Below are 19,926 nucleotides of genomic sequence, written 5' to 3'. Positions count from 1 at the left end.
TACTGATTATGTTATTTCAAATATATTTTCATGTTTAATGTGAAAACCAATTTCAAATAGTAGATTAATTTATTTTACATAGAAAACCAGCAATATGTATACAAACACGAGATATATTTCCTGAAATCTATTATGTTATTCGTTTTATTTCTATTTTATTACATTATTTAATTATTAAATTAAGTTTTTTATTTTTTTATTTTTATTTATTTATTTATTTATTGTTGTTGTTGTTGTTTGTTTGTTTTTAGAATTTTACTTAGATAAACCAGAAATGCTACTCGTGAACATGCGCGGACTTTTATTATATAAAGGCCCGTTGGGAGACTGTAGGTTGGGACTTGGGAGTGAGAATTGAGCGACTCTGAAATCGATTCGCATTCCTGTATTGAGGTGATTCAGATGGAGATGAAGGCGGTGGTGTCCAGTACAGGGCTTATGCTTCTATTTGCGTGGCTTTCTCCAAGCCGAGCCCTTTATTTCCACATCGGAGAGACGGAGAAGAAATGTTTTATAGAAGAAATACCCGACGAAACCATGGTGATCGGTACGTTAATTGTCAAATCGGCTCTCTGCGATCGCTTAGCTTTGTCGGCTAGCAGATTCATCCATCTGGATTTATCAGTATAGTACTTCACCCTTTGTCTTATTTAAGACACTTAACATGAAGACAGCTGATATAAAATCAGATTCGAATATGGATGTGCTTATCTGCCTCCATCTGTCCAAATAAAGGAGGGCTTGTAGTAGATCAGCATGATCGAGGATGTGGCAGGTGCAGCATCCTGCTTGGATTCCTGAGATACAGGTGCAACCGGTTCCAGCAGCTACAGCCTGGATTTACAGTTTGTTTATAATAATCAGAAATAACAGTTATGTTGACAGTAGACAATGCATGTGTATATGCACTGTAATATACATACTGTATACTGACATAATAATCAATGTTATTCTATTATGTTTGTAATTTTTTAAAGGATTAATTCACTCAAAAATGCCCTCGGAATGAGAATCCAAACAGCTGATAAAAACATCACAATAATCCACACCACTCCATCACTTAATGACTTGTGTGAAGTGAATAGAATTATTTTTTTTTTAACTGTTCCTTTAATGGCTCTGTTGAAAGTGCTGGTAACATATTGTGGTTGGTTTTATGTGTTTTTAGGGAGATACAGAACACAGCTGTGGGACAAACAGGCTGGCTCTTTTCTCCCATCCACCCCTGGTTTAGGCATGCATGTGGAAATCAAAGATCCTGATGCCAAGGTAGTCTTTCTATTTTTGTTTATACTGATATATGTCTGCTGTATAACAGTTAATAGGGTTATATTTGGCAATACATGGCTATAATATATTTGGATACCGATATACTTCTGTGAAGTAGTTTTCACATTCTCTCTGTGTTTTTCAGATCATCCTGTCCCGTCAGTATGGCTCAGATGGCCGATTCACCTTCACGTCCCACACACCAGGAGAGCATCAAATCTGCCTTCACTCCAACTCCACCAAGATGGCGCTGTTTACTGGGGGAAAACTGGTACGGCTGTAACCCTGATAGATGTACTGTACAGAACACAATAAGTTCCATAGTTGCAGTCCAAGACATTCATCAGGGATTTTTGAGTAATTCTGTGCAATGTGTAGTCTCTGTATTTAATAAATTACATCAGATAATACGTCAGATGCAGTGATATTTTAGTATTATATAATTTCTTTTATAGTATTTCCTATTTCGAATTAGCTTTTATTTTTGTTTCAGTTTTTAATTTGTTTAGATTTTATGCTTTTGTCATTTTTTTCTATTTCTATTGATTTTTAGTTCAGTATAATAAAACTACATTAAACTTAAACCAATTTTATTTCAGTTAATTGCTAAGGCAACATTTCTCATTTTCAAATTTCAAATTTAGTTTATTTCAACTTTAGTTCAATAAAGGTTTGGTTAACAAATACAAGCAAATATATTATTACTGTGGCTCAAGTTTTATTGTCAAATTTTCAAGATTTTGAAATGACCTATATATCAGTATAGTGATTTATACATGAGAATTACAGTATCTGTTTTAATATAATACAGTATAACTGAACATAAACAAGCGAAAGCTTCTAATTGTGCTGTCCTACAGAGAGTCCACTTGGACATTCAGGTTGGTGAACACACCAACAACTACCCCGAGATCGCAGCCAAAGACAAACTGACCGAGCTGCAGCTGAGGGTCCGACAACTTCTGGACCAGGTGGAACAGATCCAGAAGGAGCAGAACTACCAGCGGGTGAGTTTCAGCTGCAGAAACTACAGTACGGTGCAGTACAGTAAGGTTACGGTACAGAGAGGTGCTGTTGGCTGACTGGCCAACTTAAGCTATTTAAACTTTGTGCACTATTGCTGAAAATAGGTACATGCTCTGGATGTTAAACATTTTGGGCATCAGTCTTGTCAATATTAGTACTGTATCTAGTGGGGTTATTATAGTTAAAACTAAGACCATAAAAAAAATCATTTCATTACTTGAAACAGAATATATGTCTAAGATAACATTTTTTATTTTCATTTAGTTTAACTTGATGCACTAAAATGATTAAAACTACAACTGAAATGAAAATTAATTTAAAATATATAGGTATATTTATTAAAAAAAAAAAAAACTAATAAAAAAATATAAACTGCAGAATTGTTCAAATTGTAAATAATATTACAATAAAAAGGGAAAATATAAACTAATACCATTTTTTTTTAAAAAAATTGTTACTTAAAATAGAATAAACATAAAATATAAACATTTCTTAATTTCATTTACTTTAACCTAATGTAATAAAAAACTGAAATAAAAAATAATGAAAAACTATACAGACATTAAAAAAACAGAGACTAATAAAAATGTCAAAAACATAGCAAAATTACAAAACAATATGAAAATTAAAATGGAATATATAAACTAAGACCATTAAAAAAAAACTTTTTAATACTTAACATGAAATATAAACATTTCTTATTTTCATTTACTTTAACCTGATGTACTAAAAAAACTGAAATAAAAATTAATAAAGACTATATATACATTAAAAAACAGAGACTAATAAAAAATACAAAAACAGAAAAAAAAATACAAAAAAAAAATAAAATGAAAATGGAAAATATAAACTATGACTTTAAAAAAACAACAACATATTTGTTTCTTGAAATATAATAAATATTAAATAAAATATAAACATTTCCAAGGTAACATTTCTTATTTGCATTTAGTTTGACCTGATGAACTAAACTAAAATTCTGAAATAAAAATTACTAAAAACAATAAAGACGTATTTTAAAATACAGAAACCGATAAAAATTGCAAAAACAGCTAAATTACTAAAACTTTAAAATAAAAATAGTTACAAAATTAAAATAACTAATCAAAGTATTTCAGTGTTACTAAAGTAACACTTGCATCTAGTCAGTGTTTTCGCCCAGTATCCATATGGCTTGTATTGCACTCTCAATGATTTTTTTCCCCTCAGTACCGCGAGGAGCGTTTCCGTATGACGAGCGAGAGCACGAACCAGCGAGTTCTGTGGTGGTCTATCGCTCAGACCTTCATCCTCATCATCACCGGCATCTGGCAAATGAGACATCTCAAGAGCTTCTTTGAGGCCAAAAAGCTGGTGTGAAGATCAGACAGCATTACAAAGACAATAACTCAAAGTAACATTCATTGCCGTTATGGTTTTCAAGCATGGAAATACTTCAGTGCTTCATTTTAGTTTTTTCTTTTTAAATTCAGTTCGGTACAACTTTATCTTGAGCAGATAAATTCAGACACAATGAGCTTAAACAGGCAGAGCATTAACAACCCTTAATTCTGCGGTACACCTGATACCCATTTATCATGCATGATCATTTATCACAAATATCTAGCATCTAGAACGTTGTTCATTTTACTAAAATGTGTGATATGGAAATGTTATGCCTTTAAAGTGATGATCATTATGGGTGCATGGAAACTACTGTTGACTTCAAGGTTGTGTTACTGATAAATGTGAAGAATCAAGCTAAAACATTTTTTAAATGTATATATTGAAGTATTTTGATGACTTTGACAAATTTGTGGCTTTGTTTTCATATTCTATCTGTCTTGGGCTCTCAGATAGGTTTGATGTTCATGATTTTGAGGGAGAATGATTCAAGCTAAATGACGCTAGCTTGCATAGTAGCTGTTTAGACCAAAAAATAAATGCATTTTTTAGGACTTTTCTGACTTGGTGGTTTACAAAATATGATTTTTGTTGTTCTCAATCTATGTTCTGTTTCAAACTTTATTTATTTACTGCATCGGCCACATTTAAAATATAATTCCAGTAGTTATAACGGACAGGAACGTCTGTAATTTAATGAAAACTATAGGTTTTCTGGGTTCTTCTTCAATTTCAAGACTATATGTTGTTTATAGGATCTTTGGAAATTTTTGTACTGGCTTCTTACAAGTACCAATTTATAAAAAAAAAAAAAAAATGCTGGTTTGCATGATGCAATGGTGTCAAAATCCTCCATATGTGAAAATGTGAAGGTTATTTATAGGTTAATGCAGCTCTGTATTCTCAAGTGTCATTCGAGCTTTGTAATAATCTGTTCATCAGTGTGCATGCAGATACTTAACTGTACACTCAGTACTCAGTCTTTACATTATGTTTGACACATGATTTATTAACACTGTCTTAGTTTCTGTGTCTATTTTAGTTTATTTGTTTCTTTAAATTAAATGCGTTTTAAATTTACAAAAGTTCTTTGTCTATATGAATGAGCAGCATAATGTACTTCACTTATGATAGAATAAAAAAAAAAGCTGTATCTTTTATATATATATATATATACATACACTACCATTCTAAACTGGGGTCTGTAGGGTTTAAAGGGTTTATTTTATTCACGTAGGATGAATTTAATTGATCAAAAGTAACAAAATAAAATACATTTTACTGTTCTTACTGTACTTTTGATCAAATAAATTCAGCCTTGGTGAGTACTTTATAAACAAAATCTTACCAATTATTTTGTATATCATTTTATATACAGGTCCTTCTCAAAAAATTAGCATATTGTGAAAAAGTTCATTATTTTCCATAATGTAATGATAAAAATTAAACTTTCATATATTTTAGATTCATTGCACACCAACTGAAATATTTCAGGTCTTTTATTGTTTTAATACTGATAATTTTGGCATACAGCTCATGAAAACACGAAATTCCTATCTCAAAAATTAGCATATTTCATCCGACCAATAAAAGAAAAGTGTTTTTAATACAAAAAAAGTCAACCTTCAAATAATTATGTTCAGTTATGCACTCAATACTTGGTCGGGAATCCTTTTGCAGAAATGACTGCTTCAATGCGGCGTGGCATGGAGGCAATCAGCCTGTGGCACTGCTGAGGTGTTATGGAGGCCCAGGATGCTTCGATAGCGGCCTTAAGCTCATCCAGAGTGTTGGGTCTTGCGTCTCTCAACTTTCTCTTCACAATATCCCACAGATTCTCTATGGGGTTCAGGTCAGGAGAGTTGGCAGGCCAATTGAGCACAGTAATACCATGGTCAGTAAACCATTTACCAGTGGTTTTGGCACTGTGAGCAGGTGCCAGGTCGTGCTGAAACAACGAAATCTTCATCTCCATAAACCTTTTCAGCAGATGGAAGCTTGAAGTGCTCCAAAATCTCCTGATAGCTAGCTGCATTGACCCTGCCCTTGATAAAACACAGTGGACCAACACCAGCAGCTGACATGGCACCCCAGACCATCACTGACTGTGGGTACTTGACACTGGACTTCAGGCATTTTGGCGATTTCCTTCTCCCCAGTCTTCCTCCAGACTCTGGCACCTTGATTTCCGAATGACATGCAAAATTTGCTTTCATCCGAAAAAAAGTACTTTGGACCACTGAGCAACAGTCCAGTGCTGCTTCTCTGTAGCCCAGGTCAGGCGCTTCTGCCGCTGTTTCTGGTTCAAAAGCACACGCCTGTGCACGGTGGCTCTGGATGTTTCTACTCCAGACTCAGTCCACTGCTTCCGCAGGTCCCCCAAGGTCTGGAATCGGTCCTTCTCCACAATCTTCCTCAGGGTCCGGTCACCTCTTCTCGTTGTGCAGCGTTTTTTGCCACACTTTTTCCTTCCCCACAGACTTCCCACTGAGGTGCCTTGATACAGCACTCTGGGAACAGCCTATTCGTTCAGAAATTTCTTTCTGTGTCTTACCCTCTTGCTTGAGGGTGTCAATGATGGCCTTTCTGGACAGCAGTCAGGTCGGCAGTCTTACCCATGATTGCGGTTTTGAGTAATGAACCAGGCTGGGAGTTTTTAAAAGCCTCAGGAATCTTTTGCAGGTGTTTAGAGTTAATTAGTTAATTCAGATGATTAGGTTAATAGCTCGTTTAGAGAACCTTTTCATGATATGCTAATTTTTTGAGAGGGTTTTCATGAGCTGTATGCCAAAATCATCAGTATTAAAACAATAAAAGAACTGAAATATTTCAGTTGGTGTGCAATGAATCTAAAATATATGAAAGTTTTAATTTTTATCATTACATTATGGAAAATAATGAACTTTTTCACAATATGCTAATTTTCTGAGAAGGACCTGTATATATATATATAGAGAGAGAGAGAGAGAGAGAGAGAGAAAATGAAATACTAAAGTTGACCACTGCATTTATACATGCCACACACAAACCATTTTATTTTCTATTGTTTTTTTATTGCTCAACTCACATAAATCAATTAAATATTTATGGACAACTATCTATTGTCAAGATACAAGATGTTATTTGACACACTGATTGAAAAAAGGATGTTGATTTCTGTTTTGGCTTTTCACAACTAACCACAAACAGTAAACCCATTAGTTTTAACACAATACTGTATTAATCCAAGAAATTGTTAAAAAATGTGATGCGATTGCCTCTAAACAAGCTTCTAAGAATCAGGACAATCCCTCTCTTGCATAGTAAAAGGCCTCAGACACTCAGCATCTCCGAAACGCCATGTAGCTGCTCATCTCTGCACTAATTTCATTGCATATTTCTATGTTCTGTACTGAAACCAGTATGGCTGTTGATCAGTGCTAAATTCAACACCAGCGTTTAGAGTGATATGAATTACATGACGACGACAACACCACACAAACGTCAGTCCCCACAAATCTCACTGACACAGCTTTCAAAGCAACAAGTGGATACTAAAGCAATACTACAAATTAACAATTTATATAATTTACATTTATGATTTTGAACAAAATACACTGACACACTATAAAATACACCTACACACTTCTAGGAACAAAAACAATACATCCTATTGTTTTAATTAGATGTTAAACGACTAATCTAACAGAAATGACAAATTACACCTCACAACTATAATTGGCAAAATGAAATATAGTGAGCATGTGCTGACCCTGCTGTATCTGTTAAAAATAATCACAAAACCAAGCTTAAGTATTTTACAGAGAGCTGGAGGACACTTCTAGAGATCTTTCCACAATAAAAACACCTTCAGGAAGTAAATTTCGTATTCCAGTTATTAAATGACACTTCTTTCGAGTTCTTTAACAAGAGAAGACCAGGTCAGCAGCATTAGTTAAGACTTATTAAAGGTCCTTGACTGGTGAATGGTGAGCCCAGTCATTGGGTTCAAGCCCAAAAGGTCCCATGTTTAGTTCAGTAATCTTTTTCCCTCCATCATTCATTTCTCTGTGACTGTGAGCCGGTCCATTTTTTTGGCTGCTTCCTCACAAACGACCTTTGGTTTTCTCTCCGGACTGGGGCTCGGGGTGTTGGGGTATTCTCGGGTGCCGAAAATAGTGCTTCCGACACGTATGTTGGTGGAGCCGACCTCAATCTAATTGGAGAAACAATTCAAATGTATAATAAATTGAACAAAATCGACTTTGCAATAAAATGAACATGTATATCAAAGTACAGTTGAAGAGTATTTTGAAATTATGCAACATTTACCGCATGTTCAAAGTCAGTAGACATGCCCATACTGAGCTCAACCTGCTCTACTGGGATCTTCAGACTTTCACAAACCTCCTCACGATGTTTCAACAGCATCTAGACACAACAAAGTCATTTAGCTTCTTTTATTTCACATACTATGTTGTAACATCCTTTAAGAATGTTGCTAGCTTGTATAATTTGTTTTTTACAAAATTAAGCAGCAAAACTGTTGTCAACATTGATAATAATAAGAAATGTTTCTTGAGCAGCAAATCAGTACATTAGAATGATTTCTGAAGGATCATGTGACACTGAAGACTGCAGTAATGATGCTGAAAATTCAGCTTCGGCATCAAAAAAAAAATATTACAGTATTTTTGATCATATAAATGCATCCTTGATGAGCATAAGAAAGAAAAAAAATCTGACCCCAAATTTTGTAAATATCTTTAAATATATGCACCTGGAAATCAGGGTTGGGGCCTTCGCTGAGGTCGTAACCGTAACGACCAATCGTCATGAGCCCAGCAAAGTCAAGAGCAGAACACTGAGACACAATGTGTTTTACCACGTTTACAGTCTCATCGGGTGGCAGGCCATGTTTACCTGATAACACACGGCCAAGAGAGATGATCATGCTGAGGTTTTAGGAAAACAGTCATCTGATACACAAAAGATTTCATAACGCTTAACTGTTTTTGTTAGACGTGCCCACTGAGACATTCACATCCTGTCCGAAAGGAAATCAAACAGCATCTGAACCTTTGATATGGGCTTTTTCAACAAAATCACATGCTTCCCCCACTGTGTATCAATACATTTCACAAACATCACAAATGCAAAGCACCACATGTGATTTCATAACAGTATAAACATGCAAAAATCCAGCTGTAGTGCATTTAAGGACATTTCATTTGTATATTTCTATTGACTAGTGTTTCAGTAAGAGGCTTCAAAATAGGTTTTTGCAACCATTGTTCATTTTGATAACATGCATGAAACTAAGGGAAAGTTGTTTGTGTTGACATGTTGAAAAAAACTATAAAAAATAGGCTTGAGAAATCACAAAATATAAAATGTGCCACTCCTATGCACACAAAATTCTTGTTCTAGTTCAATTTTAATTCTTATAAAACAGCAAAATACTGTAGGTAGATTTTTATAATCGGGTTTGTACAATTATTCAGATGCAGAACACTCACTTCCCTCTCCGCTGGTGTTGATCTGAACCATAATCTTTAACTGCTGTGTGTTGGCAGCTCTCATTTTTTGCCACGAGCTGTTGACCTTTTCAGCCAGTTTCACAGAGTCTATCGTCTCCACCATATACAGGTTTGGGACACCTATGAAGCAGTTAAATGAATGGGGGTTAATTCAGAACAAAACCAAAAAAAAAAGTCCAAAGCTTATTAATGTCTGACATCACCAGGTAGTTCCTGTAAATCTAATGTTAAGTGAAGCTAAATGTGAATTGCTTTGCTCACCCAGGAGTTTGTTGACATTATTCTTTTGCAGATGACCGATGAAATGCCATTTTATTTCAGCACATGATGACTCTACCTACAAAGATGTATTATATTGATTAAGACGTCTGATCAAAAACAACTAAACAAATGCGTTCTAATTTGTCTGACTTCATACCAGAGGATGGGAAGCTTTCTCAACAAGTTCATTTACCTGTGGGCATATTTAATACAAGATATTTAATATGAAAAACATGACCAAGCGAAAAAAAACTTGCATACTTAATTATTTACTCACATAATTCTCTCCAAAGTTTCGTTGTCCATGTTTGTAAGCCTCCACCACCATCTCCGCTGGTTTAGTCTTACTAACCGCGACCAGTCGAGGGGCAATACATGGTAACGTTTGAAGAGAAAGTAAAATACAAGCAATATTGGAAATAAACTTTTTCTTATTACAATATTTGCCCCACTAGAATTGCTTCTGGGGGGCAATTTTTGCTTTAACCATATAAAAGCAAAGCATGTTTAATCCTTCAATTGAATCAATAATTTGAAACAATCTCAACTATAAATGCTCTGCTAAAAAACGATTTTTAATAACTAGTCTGGTCCCTATATTTACTTATTATTTACACATTTATTTATTAATTATGCATTATTCAGCTCTCTTCAGTATTTTATATACAAACCCTTATTTAGAAAGGATTAGAGCATAATACAACTGAATACTAAATGTTAGATAACAGATTAAAAAAGATAATATCTCAAAAAAATAGAGACAGAGATTGGCACCAATAGCACTGTAAAATGATAAAACAATTCATGTTAATTATTGCTAGTTAATATACAATATATACAGATTATCTAACATAACAGATTAGAAGTTATAAATCAAATATGGTATGTACATTATAATAATTCTCTTCAGTTGCTCTTCACATGATTTACTTTACCTTAAATCTTCATGTGGAAATTTATTTGCTACTTTTGTCTACAGTCAAATGTATAATTGTAATTTCATTAAGTGCATGTTTGTAATTGACACGCGTCGTGCAGATTTCATTTGCTGGAGCGTGACTGCTGAAAATGTGATATTTCAGGCAAAATGCATTCATTCACACACACAATATCCTTATCATTGAGTGTAAGTTGCATGGTATTCAAATTTAATTTCATAATTATGGATACCTTGCAACACTTGAATACATTGTCACAAAAAGTATTAGCTATAATTAAGAAGCTGTCACTCATTTCTTGTTACTATATGGAGCTCGCGCGTGTAAAGGTTGAACAATTACATAACGCTACAATAACAACACGGTGAGCACGAGTGGAGATTTTGTTTTTCAAAGCATTTCAAAAGCACATTGTTGTTTCGTATCTTACTCGAAAGAAACCCGTGAAAACTGACCTTCGGGCGACGGGAGACTGCTTGATTCACCCGGTCCACCACCGCCTGCAATTTCTTCCCAACCTCCTCCGACATCACTATCCTCAACATAGCCTCAGCGTGGGCACGATGCACATACACTAGCCCCGTGACGTCACGGGCAAATCCGGTCAGCTCGCCGACAAAATAAAAGTCCTGCCTCGTTCAAAGAAGATTGTTTGCATCTTACTGACGCTTTGAAAATAAAAATGCCAAAGTAAAGTATACTGGTAGCATAAAATTAAAAGTTCTAATTTATTGCAGACTATTTTTATACAGCACTTATTTTCATGGACCAAGACATTTTTAACTGTATTTGTATCCTACCCTGTCCTACGATGGGCAACAGAAAAACAATCTGTTAATGCTAGATTAGACAAGGAATATCTTCATTAGAAGGAAAATACTGTACAATTAAGTTTTTCAGGCAAATTTCTCAGATTAACAAAATTTGACTATTTGAACTCCTAACAAGTCAAGATAATTGAAATGCTTCAAAATGAATATTAAGTCAAATATTAATCAAAAGTGAATTTACAAAAATACTTTGGGTTAATCACACTGTAGTTCATTTATTCACAAAAATGTATGAATAGTGTACACAAATTTCTACAGACGTAGGAAAATACATAAAACCAAGGGAGGTGTTTACAAAACAATATTGTTCAACACAATCAAGGACTTCTGCTTTATTATTTAGTCTTTGTTGTAAACAGACATGAGAAATCCATTTTGATATTTGCTGGATACAAGGAGAAAAAAAAAAAAAAAAAAAAGCAGGAAAAGAAAGTGTGCATCATCTTCATACTCGTTCAAGAGCCTCCAACATGATTATACTGTTTCCTCTGATCACCTGACGAGAGACACAAACAAAAGAGCATTCATCACCGCACAGAATAAATCACATCACATAAGTCTCTCAAAATAAATACAGATCTAAGAAATCTGCAAATCATGCTGAAAATATCTGTCTTCGTGTGATATATTGAGTCTCAATTATAATTTAAATATAACAACTGAACTAATATCTGAACATAGTGTCTTTCTATATGATACAAGTGCCAGGTAGTTATGTTTCACCATGAGTTTTGTAATATGTTTGATGCTAGATTGTGGTATTAAGCACTGACCACCATGCCAATAGAGTTCATTTGTCCTCCAGGAGCCATTTCTATAGAGTCATCAACGACCAGATTCATGAAGGGATCGAATCCACGCAAGATGCCCTGAACATGACGGCCACCATTGAGCTTCACTGAAAGTGTGCATGAAAACAATGTCTTTATATAAAAAAGGCCATTTGAAGTGACAGTGATTCATAACAGAGATATCGTGTAGTTTAATGCATGCAGTAGAATATTCATTCAGATAAGTGTATTGTTCATTTTATTCATCTGCACATACAAGATCACTATCAAATACTGTTAAATATTATTACGAAGGCTTTCAGATTTTCAGCGTAGTATTTTGTGAGAAAATCACACATAATACTCACGTGAAAGCTTCTTGTCCATAAACCTAAAAAGAAAAAACAAAACAAATATTTTATTAAAACCACAATACTAACCCAACCAATACTATACAGGTACTGCACCTAACATTCAAACCTAATTAATATGAACGTATTATAAATTTTAAAACAATAGCAGGTGGGTTTTGTGCGTTAAATGAGAAAAATATAATGTAATTGTAGAATAACTCAAGATGAACCTGCTAAGCTAGCGCAGAAGAACGCGATGCTCAAATGTAGCCTATCGCGTTTCTTAAAGACCTACGATCAGACTCAACAAATGTTTAAAATACTTACTTTTTCAGCTCGGGCGGGTGTGCTTTGCTCATGTTTATTTCGTTAGATCAAATAGTTTTGTAAAACAAAAACGTTTGAAACACGTTTCAAACAATGTACGAACGGTGGCGGAAGTGGTGTACTAAGCACTAGGTCGCGGGATTTTCTGTATCGGTCACCGTGTGCAACATCGCCCCCTACTTTAGCGGAGGATGAACTTAAATAACATTAAAAAGGGTCATGTCGATGGTTTGTAGGAAAAACTAAATATTCTACTTCAAATTGTAATGCCATATTTGGCCTACTGGTGTGATTTAAAAAAAAAAAATGTAATGCCAAAAATTGGGCTACTGGTGTGATTTTTTTTTTTTTTTAAAAAGCGATAAAAATAACAAGTAAACACAAGTAAACACACCCAGACAGTAATGTAGATAACTAAACTTAAAATGCTTCCAGTCTATAGTCTTAATTAAAGATTGAGGGGGGGGGGGGGATATTTAGTTATATTATTTTACAATAAAACACTGTTGTTGTTAACTACAACTAAAAACGATGTTTTTGTTCATTTGAAATAAAGCTGAAATAAATAAAATAAAATCTAATATAGTAGATGAAAAACATACTACTACAACTGAAACAAACAATAAATGACGAAAACACTAAAACGTAAACCAAAACATATACAAACATATAGTATTTAATGATATTTACATTTTTGTATTTTTTTTTTTATGACAGATTCATAATACGAGCGCAAGACTTTTATTATGAAATCTGCTCAAACGGCACCACATCTTCCCCTAGTGAGGTGGAGTGAAACGACACCCTCTTGTTGGGATTATTAATATATATTCATTGTTGTCATTGGTTTTTATCCACCCATATCATTTATTACCACGATTCAAAATAAACGCGGCCTTTCAGAGATGAAATCATAATATTTGTGCCCCTTATGTGACACTGTGTCCTCCTCCGGTCCTGTTGGCGGCAGCTGCACCTGTCCGCTCGGTGCCACATCACGACAGTGTGTCCCGCACACCGGCGGCTTATGAAGGCTTCACCGGTTTAACCTCGATCGCTTTTAGAGGAATCGCAGGGGAAAGGGCTATTGTTTCCGTAACGTTAGATGATTATGTAGAAGTCGAAATATGATACTTGCACACACAGCGGGGGTTTGATCACAGCCGACATATTTAATATTCACAGAGATGACAGCGCGCGCTTGTTTATTACTGTGCTAATCGTGTCATTCCAGGTTGCTCGTTTTCATTTTACACGCATTGTATAAGCTGTATTTCTGATGGCCGTGTCAGGAGGCGCCCGGCGGATCCCGATGGGTGTGCGGACATTCAGCGAGTTTCTGGAAATAGCGACGGTCGGTCCGTGTCGCTCCGGCAGCCCGTATAAACACAGAGAGAGGATACAGCACAGCATCAGGTAAAACACCGCAGTTAACCTACATATAGATGCTTTTATTGAGTTATTGATGCAGCACATCGTTGACCAAACACTGGAACAAAGCGAGCTGGAAAATCATATAAAATTAACATAGTTTCCGCTAAAATACCGCTGTGGGATTTCAGTACAAAAAGCTGTCAGAATCTTACTTTATGTATTTAAATAATGACAATATCTCCACAATTTTATTCTGATAACGATATGAGTGCCCTAAAATTATATGTCAATTAAAAAAAGAATACATAAAATAAGGCAAATTTATACAAAACAATTTAGTTTTCAGATATAGTAAAGATAAAATCAAGAAAAATGGAATACATAAAATAAATTACAAAATTGTATAATAAATTCTGTAATAGACCTCACGATAACGGTTTGGAAATGTATAACACGTTTGATTATCAGTTATTTTACGTGCATTTAGAAAATGGAGTTTCACAAATACCATAATTATTACAGTTCTAAAATAAAAACAGCCGCAACTTTCATAATAAAAAAAAGTAAAAGTAAATAAAGTGACAGAAAGATTATGACAGCTTTTTATATTAGTACTAGGATATTTATTAAGATACAAGTGAGGAGGATTTTATGGTTGCCATGGTATCTGGTTTGGGAAGATATTTAAATTGTTTAATATTACTGTAAATCACCTAGATTTTGTAGCATGGCCGATGGGAAGATGCATTATATTATGGTAATATTATGTTTTTTGGACATGTACCACAGTAATTTCATTTAAATATCATGATATATTGAATATACTAATTATTTCATTCAGTACCATAGTATGATGTGTAAACACCACGACCATTCCTGTATGTACTGCATGCATTGTGCGTTGTATTTATCAGAATCCTGTTTTTTTTTTTTGTTTTTTTGTTTTTTTTTTTTGTGTGTGTGTATTTCTGAGGGATGTTGTTGTGCGGGTCATCCTCGTGCTCTCTGTCTCTCTGAAGTGGGTCTGACTCCCACTCATCACACGAGATCTTTCATCAGCCTCACCAACAAGAGAAAAGAGTATTCAGAGAGGAGAATACTAGGGTAAGGAGACTAACTAATTCTAGAGGTTAAGATTAACCCGGTGTCTGATCCTGAACAATGACCCCCTTCTTCTTTCCTCACGGAGGATGATGGTAAGTTTTTGTGGTGTTAAGTAATACATTAACAGAGCTGTGTTGATCTAGTGGAGGTGGAGCAGCTGGAAACAATGATCTAAGACAGGGACAGCCAAGTATGGTGACCCATACTCAGAATTCGTGCTCTGCATTTAACCCATCCAAAGTGCACACACACAGCAGTGAACACACACACACCGTGAACACACACCCGGAGCAGTGGGCAGCCATTTATGCTGCGGCGCCCGGGGAGCAGATGGGGGTTCGGTGCCTTGCTCAAGGGCACCTCAGTCCTGAGACTCGAACCCACAACCTTAGGGATAGGACTCAAACTCTCTAACCATTTGGCCATGACCAAAAATAAATGAAAAAAAAAAAAAAAAAACATTTATAGCTTTTTGTATTGAGCAAAAATAGCAGTATCTGTATTTATTTTGTGTATTTTATTGCAGTGTAATTTTTGGTATTCTTTATATTATTTTATGTTTTTAGTTTTAGTAATTTTATATGATTGTCTTTTATTTTTTTTATATTTCTATTTAGTTCTAATTTTTAGTACTTCTTAGTACATCACTTTAAACTTATTTTATTTCAGTTAGTTGCCAGTGCAACATTTCTAATTTTCATTTCTATAAAGTTTTTTGTTTTTTTTTTTAGTAGAATTTTTAGTTTTTTCTTTTTTTAGTTTCCAAAGCAGCATTTGTAATTTTTTCATTTTAAGTTTGTTTTTCATCTAATACAACACTGTTTTATTGTCCGTTTACGAAAGTATTTGTATTTATTTCAACTTGAGACTTAATTGACCCTTCAAAAAGACCCCCCCCTTAGTTACTGTTGCTATGTCCATGGCACTCTCACGCCACAGATCATGTTTCACTAATGCAGTGAAAAATGCAGAGCAAACAGGACACTGACAACGTGCCAACAAGACAGTGCAATTTACTTTTGGTATGTAATATAGTCTCAGCTTTCAAATTTTGTATTTCATTTTTTTTTTTTTTTTTAAGAAATTCAAACAATAAATACAGTTTTGTGGCTCTTTAATGTGTCACTCATGACAGATCGCTGTAGCGCCTCAGTTCAAGCAGCACATGACCCGATCATCTCTTCCTCTTTACTAGTTAGAACATGAAATAAACATGAATGAACATAAGAAACTATCTTGTTTCAACCGCAGAAAGATGTCGATACACACTATTTTCCACGAAATCTACTCTCCTGTCTGGTTTGTTTGTCGGATAAAATGGCAGATTCAGCGTTATGATTGGTCAGATCATCTGTCAATCAAACTCCCTGCAAAGGGTCAGTTCTAAAAAATTAAAAAAGATGGACCTGTATTTTGTTCTTTAGGTACTCAATGCAAGAGATGTATGATGTGGTAGCCAATGTGGATGACTATAAGCACTTTGTACCGTGGTGTAAAAAGTCTCAGACCGTCATGAAGAGGGCCGGTCATGCCAAAGCTCAGCTGGAAGTGGGCTTCCCTCCTGTTGTTGAGCGATACACTTCAATGATAAGCCACGTCCGTCCACATCTGGTCAAAGTAAGTCGTCCTGTGTGCTTTCCAACACCTGTAATATCATCACTGAAATGAAAGGAAACACAAATTTTGTAAATAATTATATTTCAACCCATCACATTTCAGGCAGTGTGTTCGGACGGTAAACTCTTCAATCATTTAGAGACAATATGGCGCTTTAGTCCCGGTATTCCTGGCTACCCTCGCACATGCACTGTAGACTTCTCTGTAAGTATCGTCTACAAACGTTTGCTTCCAGTTGAACCTTCGCTTAGCCACACCCCCCTTTGTTACTGTTGCTAGGTCAGACAAGCTCACAGAATGTAAAATAGAGATTTCTGCACAGTTTTGGGGTACAAATCAGTTTACAACTATCCAAACATGTAACACTTTTATTAATTTTAATCAGACAAAAAAAAAAAATCATTGTTGCGTTATTATTGGTTTTGTTAGTTTTTTTATTTTTATGTCTATTTAGTTTTTATTCATTATTATTTCAGTTTGGAATCATTTTAGTTTATCACCTTAAACTGTGAAAAGTAGGCGGAAATTAAATACGTTTTTATTTTATTTTTTTTGTAACATTTATTTTGTTTCAATTAATGCACTTTTTTACCGTTTTAATTAGTGATAACACTGGTTGTCAGTAATGTTTTATTAAAGAGTCAATGTATGTTAGGAAGTCAACTCACCATGTCTCTTTCTCTCAGATCTCGTTCGAGTTCCGCTCATTGCTACATTCGCAGTTAGCGACAGTGTTTTTCGACGAGGTGGTGAAGAAGATGGTGGCCGCGTTTGAGCGGCGAGCGGCCAAACTGTATGGACCTGAGACGAGAATACCCCGCGAGCTCATGTTTCACGAGGTCCATCAAACGTGAGGTGCACCTTCACACTGGACTCCTCTGAATCTGGAACTCTTTAGACCGTTATCACATGACAAACCAGATCACTAGAATACATCGGGATGGTACAAGAGATACCATTTACTTTTAGAAAAAGATTTCAGTTCATCTGAGGTACTGTACCTTATATGTGCACTTTTTTTTTTTTTGCTTTTTGACTGTGAATGAAGATTAATTGATTATTGCAGGCTTGAAAGTTGAGGTTCAGAAATCGGACACTTGGACGTTTCATCTGGTTTACTCATTCTGTCTTGCTGCAAGATAAGTGGGGCCAAATCTTACTTATAACTGAAACTGAAAGGAATATTTTAGGTCAAATCTGTCACACGCTGTTGATTACCACACAAAAATGTTTTGATTTGTACCTCAGATTTTATAAACAAACAATAAATCATGTACAGCACTACCATTGTTTACTTTCCCCTTGGTTTTACTTTGTGTGGTAATCAACAACATGCAAAAGGCACAGATAAACCCAGAATATTCTTTCTAAAACTAATCTTTTTAATATAGTGAAAATTCAGAGCTACTTGACTTCCACACTGCACTGAATTTATAATATTCATCTCAAGAAGTCACACTCGGAGGTTTGTGACTCCAAACACAACTGTAAATATAATGAAAATGAATCACGCGGTTAGATTGATGTCAAATATTTCTCTCACCTAAATATTTATCCTCATAGACAACAAAAAAAACGTTTGTTTATAGAAGTAGTGTATTGTAATGAAAACATAGGAATTATATTTAGCATGCTTTTGCTTTCTTTGGATGCATTAATACAAACTCAGGGCTTTGGAGGAATTCAAAGGAAAGAAATGCGAGAAGAATTCAGCCGGTTGTTCCCTGATAGTGATCCCAGTTTGTGCCTGTTCATGTAGACTGTGCCATTTCTGTTTTGTTGCTACATTAATGTTTAAACACTACTGTATTTGTGTTTTGTGATTTCTTGAAAAGCTACATTATGAGCGGGCGAAGCATCGGGTATATAAACATAGCGGCTTCTTTTTTTCAACATTTCATTTTATGAGATTTTATTTTTAGCCATTTCAATGCCTTATCGAAGTGTTCATGGCATTTATAAATGACTTCAAATAACGTAATATCACACACCTGTCTAAGAGTCTTCCGTGGAAATAACATCACCATCAGTAGATTTCTAGGGTTTGTCATAAAAAGACCTTGTTAGGTCTCTGTTAAGTCAGAATGTTTGGTTGAAGAACTGAATAAGAACCAAAGAGATGAGCAGTGCTTCATAAGAGCAGGAAGAGCACAGTTTTAGGAACAAATTCTCTCTGAAATGAATGTTATCTGTTCAGTAAACCTTAATTCTGTGTCAACAGGGCTGTCGTCAGTGTTATAATCTTGCACAAGCATTTCTTTTAATTTGAGAATCTGTTCATTTATTTCCAAACAAATATTCTGCTTGAGATTCATTAGGAGGCCGATTTCCTGCTTTGAACTATGATGTATTTGATCTTGAAGTACACATGGTTTCTTACCTCAGAGTAGTAGCTCTATGATTGCTAATCAGCTGGATTCCACTCGAATCCTGTGTTGAGGAGATGCACAGGTTCTTGTGAAAACATACCAGGGAACAAAGAATACAAAAAGTGAAACCAGCAGTGGAGGCTGAGGAAATTTGAGGAAGGTGGTGGTATCTGGGTCATGTATTATAACAGCACGAGAGACTATAGTGGAGTTTCTTAATCACGCTGCCCTGAACTGAAGATCGTTTCCATGCAGATCTTTAAATAAGATTCACCATTAAAACTGATTCGTTAAAGAAGAATGACCAGGCTTAGATTTTATTGAAAATATTTAAACTACACATAATTTGAGCAATAACCATGTTTGTGTGCACATCATTTACAGAATAAAGGGGTAGTTCACCTAAAAATGAAAATTCTGACATCATTTACTCGCCATGTCTTTCCAAACCTGTATTTATTATTTTCTTCTGTGGAACATAAAATATATTTTGAGAAATGTCTGAGTGTTTTTTTTTTTATTTTATTATTTTTTTCTTTCTAGTGCAGTTAGTATGATGTATTATTATATACATATAATTTATACATTTTGAATTAGCTTCTTTAAAAATTTTTTTTTAACTTTTACACATTTTTATATCTATATAGCTTAATTTTTTTACTTAAGTGTGTGCAATTTTATTATTTCAATTTAGTATTTTTTTTTTTCATAAGTTGCCAAGGCAACATTTCAAATTTTTATTACAATTACTGAAAAATACTTGAATGTTTTAAGTTCACGCCTTTG

The 19,926-nt window shown here is 34.7% G+C and overlaps 3 protein-coding genes and 1 pseudogene across 3 annotated transcripts; 2 read left to right on the top strand and 2 right to left on the bottom strand.

Moving 5' to 3' along the window:
* Positions 1-329: 329 nt before the first annotated feature.
* LOC109048124 (transmembrane emp24 domain-containing protein 4-like) lies at positions 330-4,758 on the top strand. Its single transcript, XM_042713502.1, has 5 exons — positions 330-547; positions 1,169-1,269; positions 1,415-1,540; positions 2,130-2,276; positions 3,505-4,758. Exons 1-5 carry the CDS (start codon positions 403-405, stop codon positions 3,652-3,654), a joined length of 669 nt encoding a protein of 222 aa, XP_042569436.1. The 5' UTR covers positions 330-402; the 3' UTR covers positions 3,655-4,758.
* Positions 4,759-6,709: 1,951 nt separating this feature from the next.
* On the bottom strand, positions 6,710-11,003 carry LOC109048424 (pyridoxal phosphate homeostasis protein-like). Its single transcript, XM_042713498.1, has 8 exons — positions 10,852-11,003; positions 9,736-9,843; positions 9,616-9,651; positions 9,459-9,534; positions 9,177-9,317; positions 8,438-8,580; positions 7,990-8,088; positions 6,710-7,873 (listed from the first exon to the last, which is right to left on the bottom strand). The coding sequence occupies exons 1-8, from the start codon at positions 10,939-10,941 to the stop codon at positions 7,718-7,720; spliced, it is 849 nt and encodes a 282-aa protein (XP_042569432.1). The 5' UTR covers positions 10,942-11,003; the 3' UTR covers positions 6,710-7,717.
* A 418-nt stretch (positions 11,004-11,421) lies between these two features.
* On the bottom strand, positions 11,422-12,834 carry LOC109048126 (small nuclear ribonucleoprotein polypeptide G). Its single transcript, XM_019065810.2, has 4 exons — positions 12,677-12,834; positions 12,365-12,387; positions 12,000-12,124; positions 11,422-11,722 (listed from the first exon to the last, which is right to left on the bottom strand). Exons 1-4 carry the CDS (start codon positions 12,706-12,708, stop codon positions 11,672-11,674), a joined length of 231 nt encoding a protein of 76 aa, XP_018921355.1. The 5' UTR covers positions 12,709-12,834; the 3' UTR covers positions 11,422-11,671.
* A 680-nt stretch (positions 12,835-13,514) lies between these two features.
* Positions 13,515-19,549, top strand: LOC109048125 (annotated as a pseudogene).
* Positions 19,550-19,926: the final 377 nt, after the last annotated feature.

Source organism: Cyprinus carpio, chromosome A23 (assembly GCF_018340385.1).
Source record: "Cyprinus carpio isolate SPL01 chromosome A23, ASM1834038v1, whole genome shotgun sequence".
In the NCBI taxonomy this organism is placed as follows: Eukaryota; Metazoa; Chordata; class Actinopteri; order Cypriniformes; family Cyprinidae; genus Cyprinus; species Cyprinus carpio.
The sequence above is the reverse complement of the archived record's forward strand: the minus strand, read 5'-3'. Positions and strand labels throughout refer to the sequence as shown.

Coding starts and splice junctions, on each gene's coding strand:
- LOC109048424 (XM_042713498.1), bottom strand. CDS start 10,941: ATGTTGAGGATAGTGATGTCGGAGGAGGTTGGGAAGAAATTGCAGGCG. Junction 9,844..10,851: donor CAGTCTCCCGTCGCCCGAAG/GTCAGTTTTCAC, acceptor CTTTCTCTTCAA/ACGTTACCATGTATTGCCCC. Junction 9,652..9,735: donor GAAACTTTGGAGAGAATTAT/GTGAGTAAATAA, acceptor ATATGCCCACAG/GTAAATGAACTTGTTGAGAA.
- LOC109048124 (XM_042713502.1), top strand. CDS start 403: ATGGAGATGAAGGCGGTGGTGTCCAGTACAGGGCTTATGCTTCTATTT. Junction 548..1,168: donor CGACGAAACCATGGTGATCG/GTACGTTAATTG, acceptor ATGTGTTTTTAG/GGAGATACAGAACACAGCTG. Junction 1,541..2,129: donor TGTTTACTGGGGGAAAACTG/GTACGGCTGTAA, acceptor GCTGTCCTACAG/AGAGTCCACTTGGACATTCA.
- LOC109048126 (XM_019065810.2), bottom strand. CDS start 12,708: ATGAGCAAAGCACACCCGCCCGAGCTGAAAAA. Junction 12,125..12,364: donor TATGGACAAGAAGCTTTCAC/GTGAGTATTATG, acceptor GCACACTTTCAG/TGAAGCTCAATGGTGGCCGT. Junction 11,723..11,999: donor TGAACTCTATTGGCATGGTG/GTCAGTGCTTAA, acceptor GTCTCTCGTCAG/GTGATCAGAGGAAACAGTAT.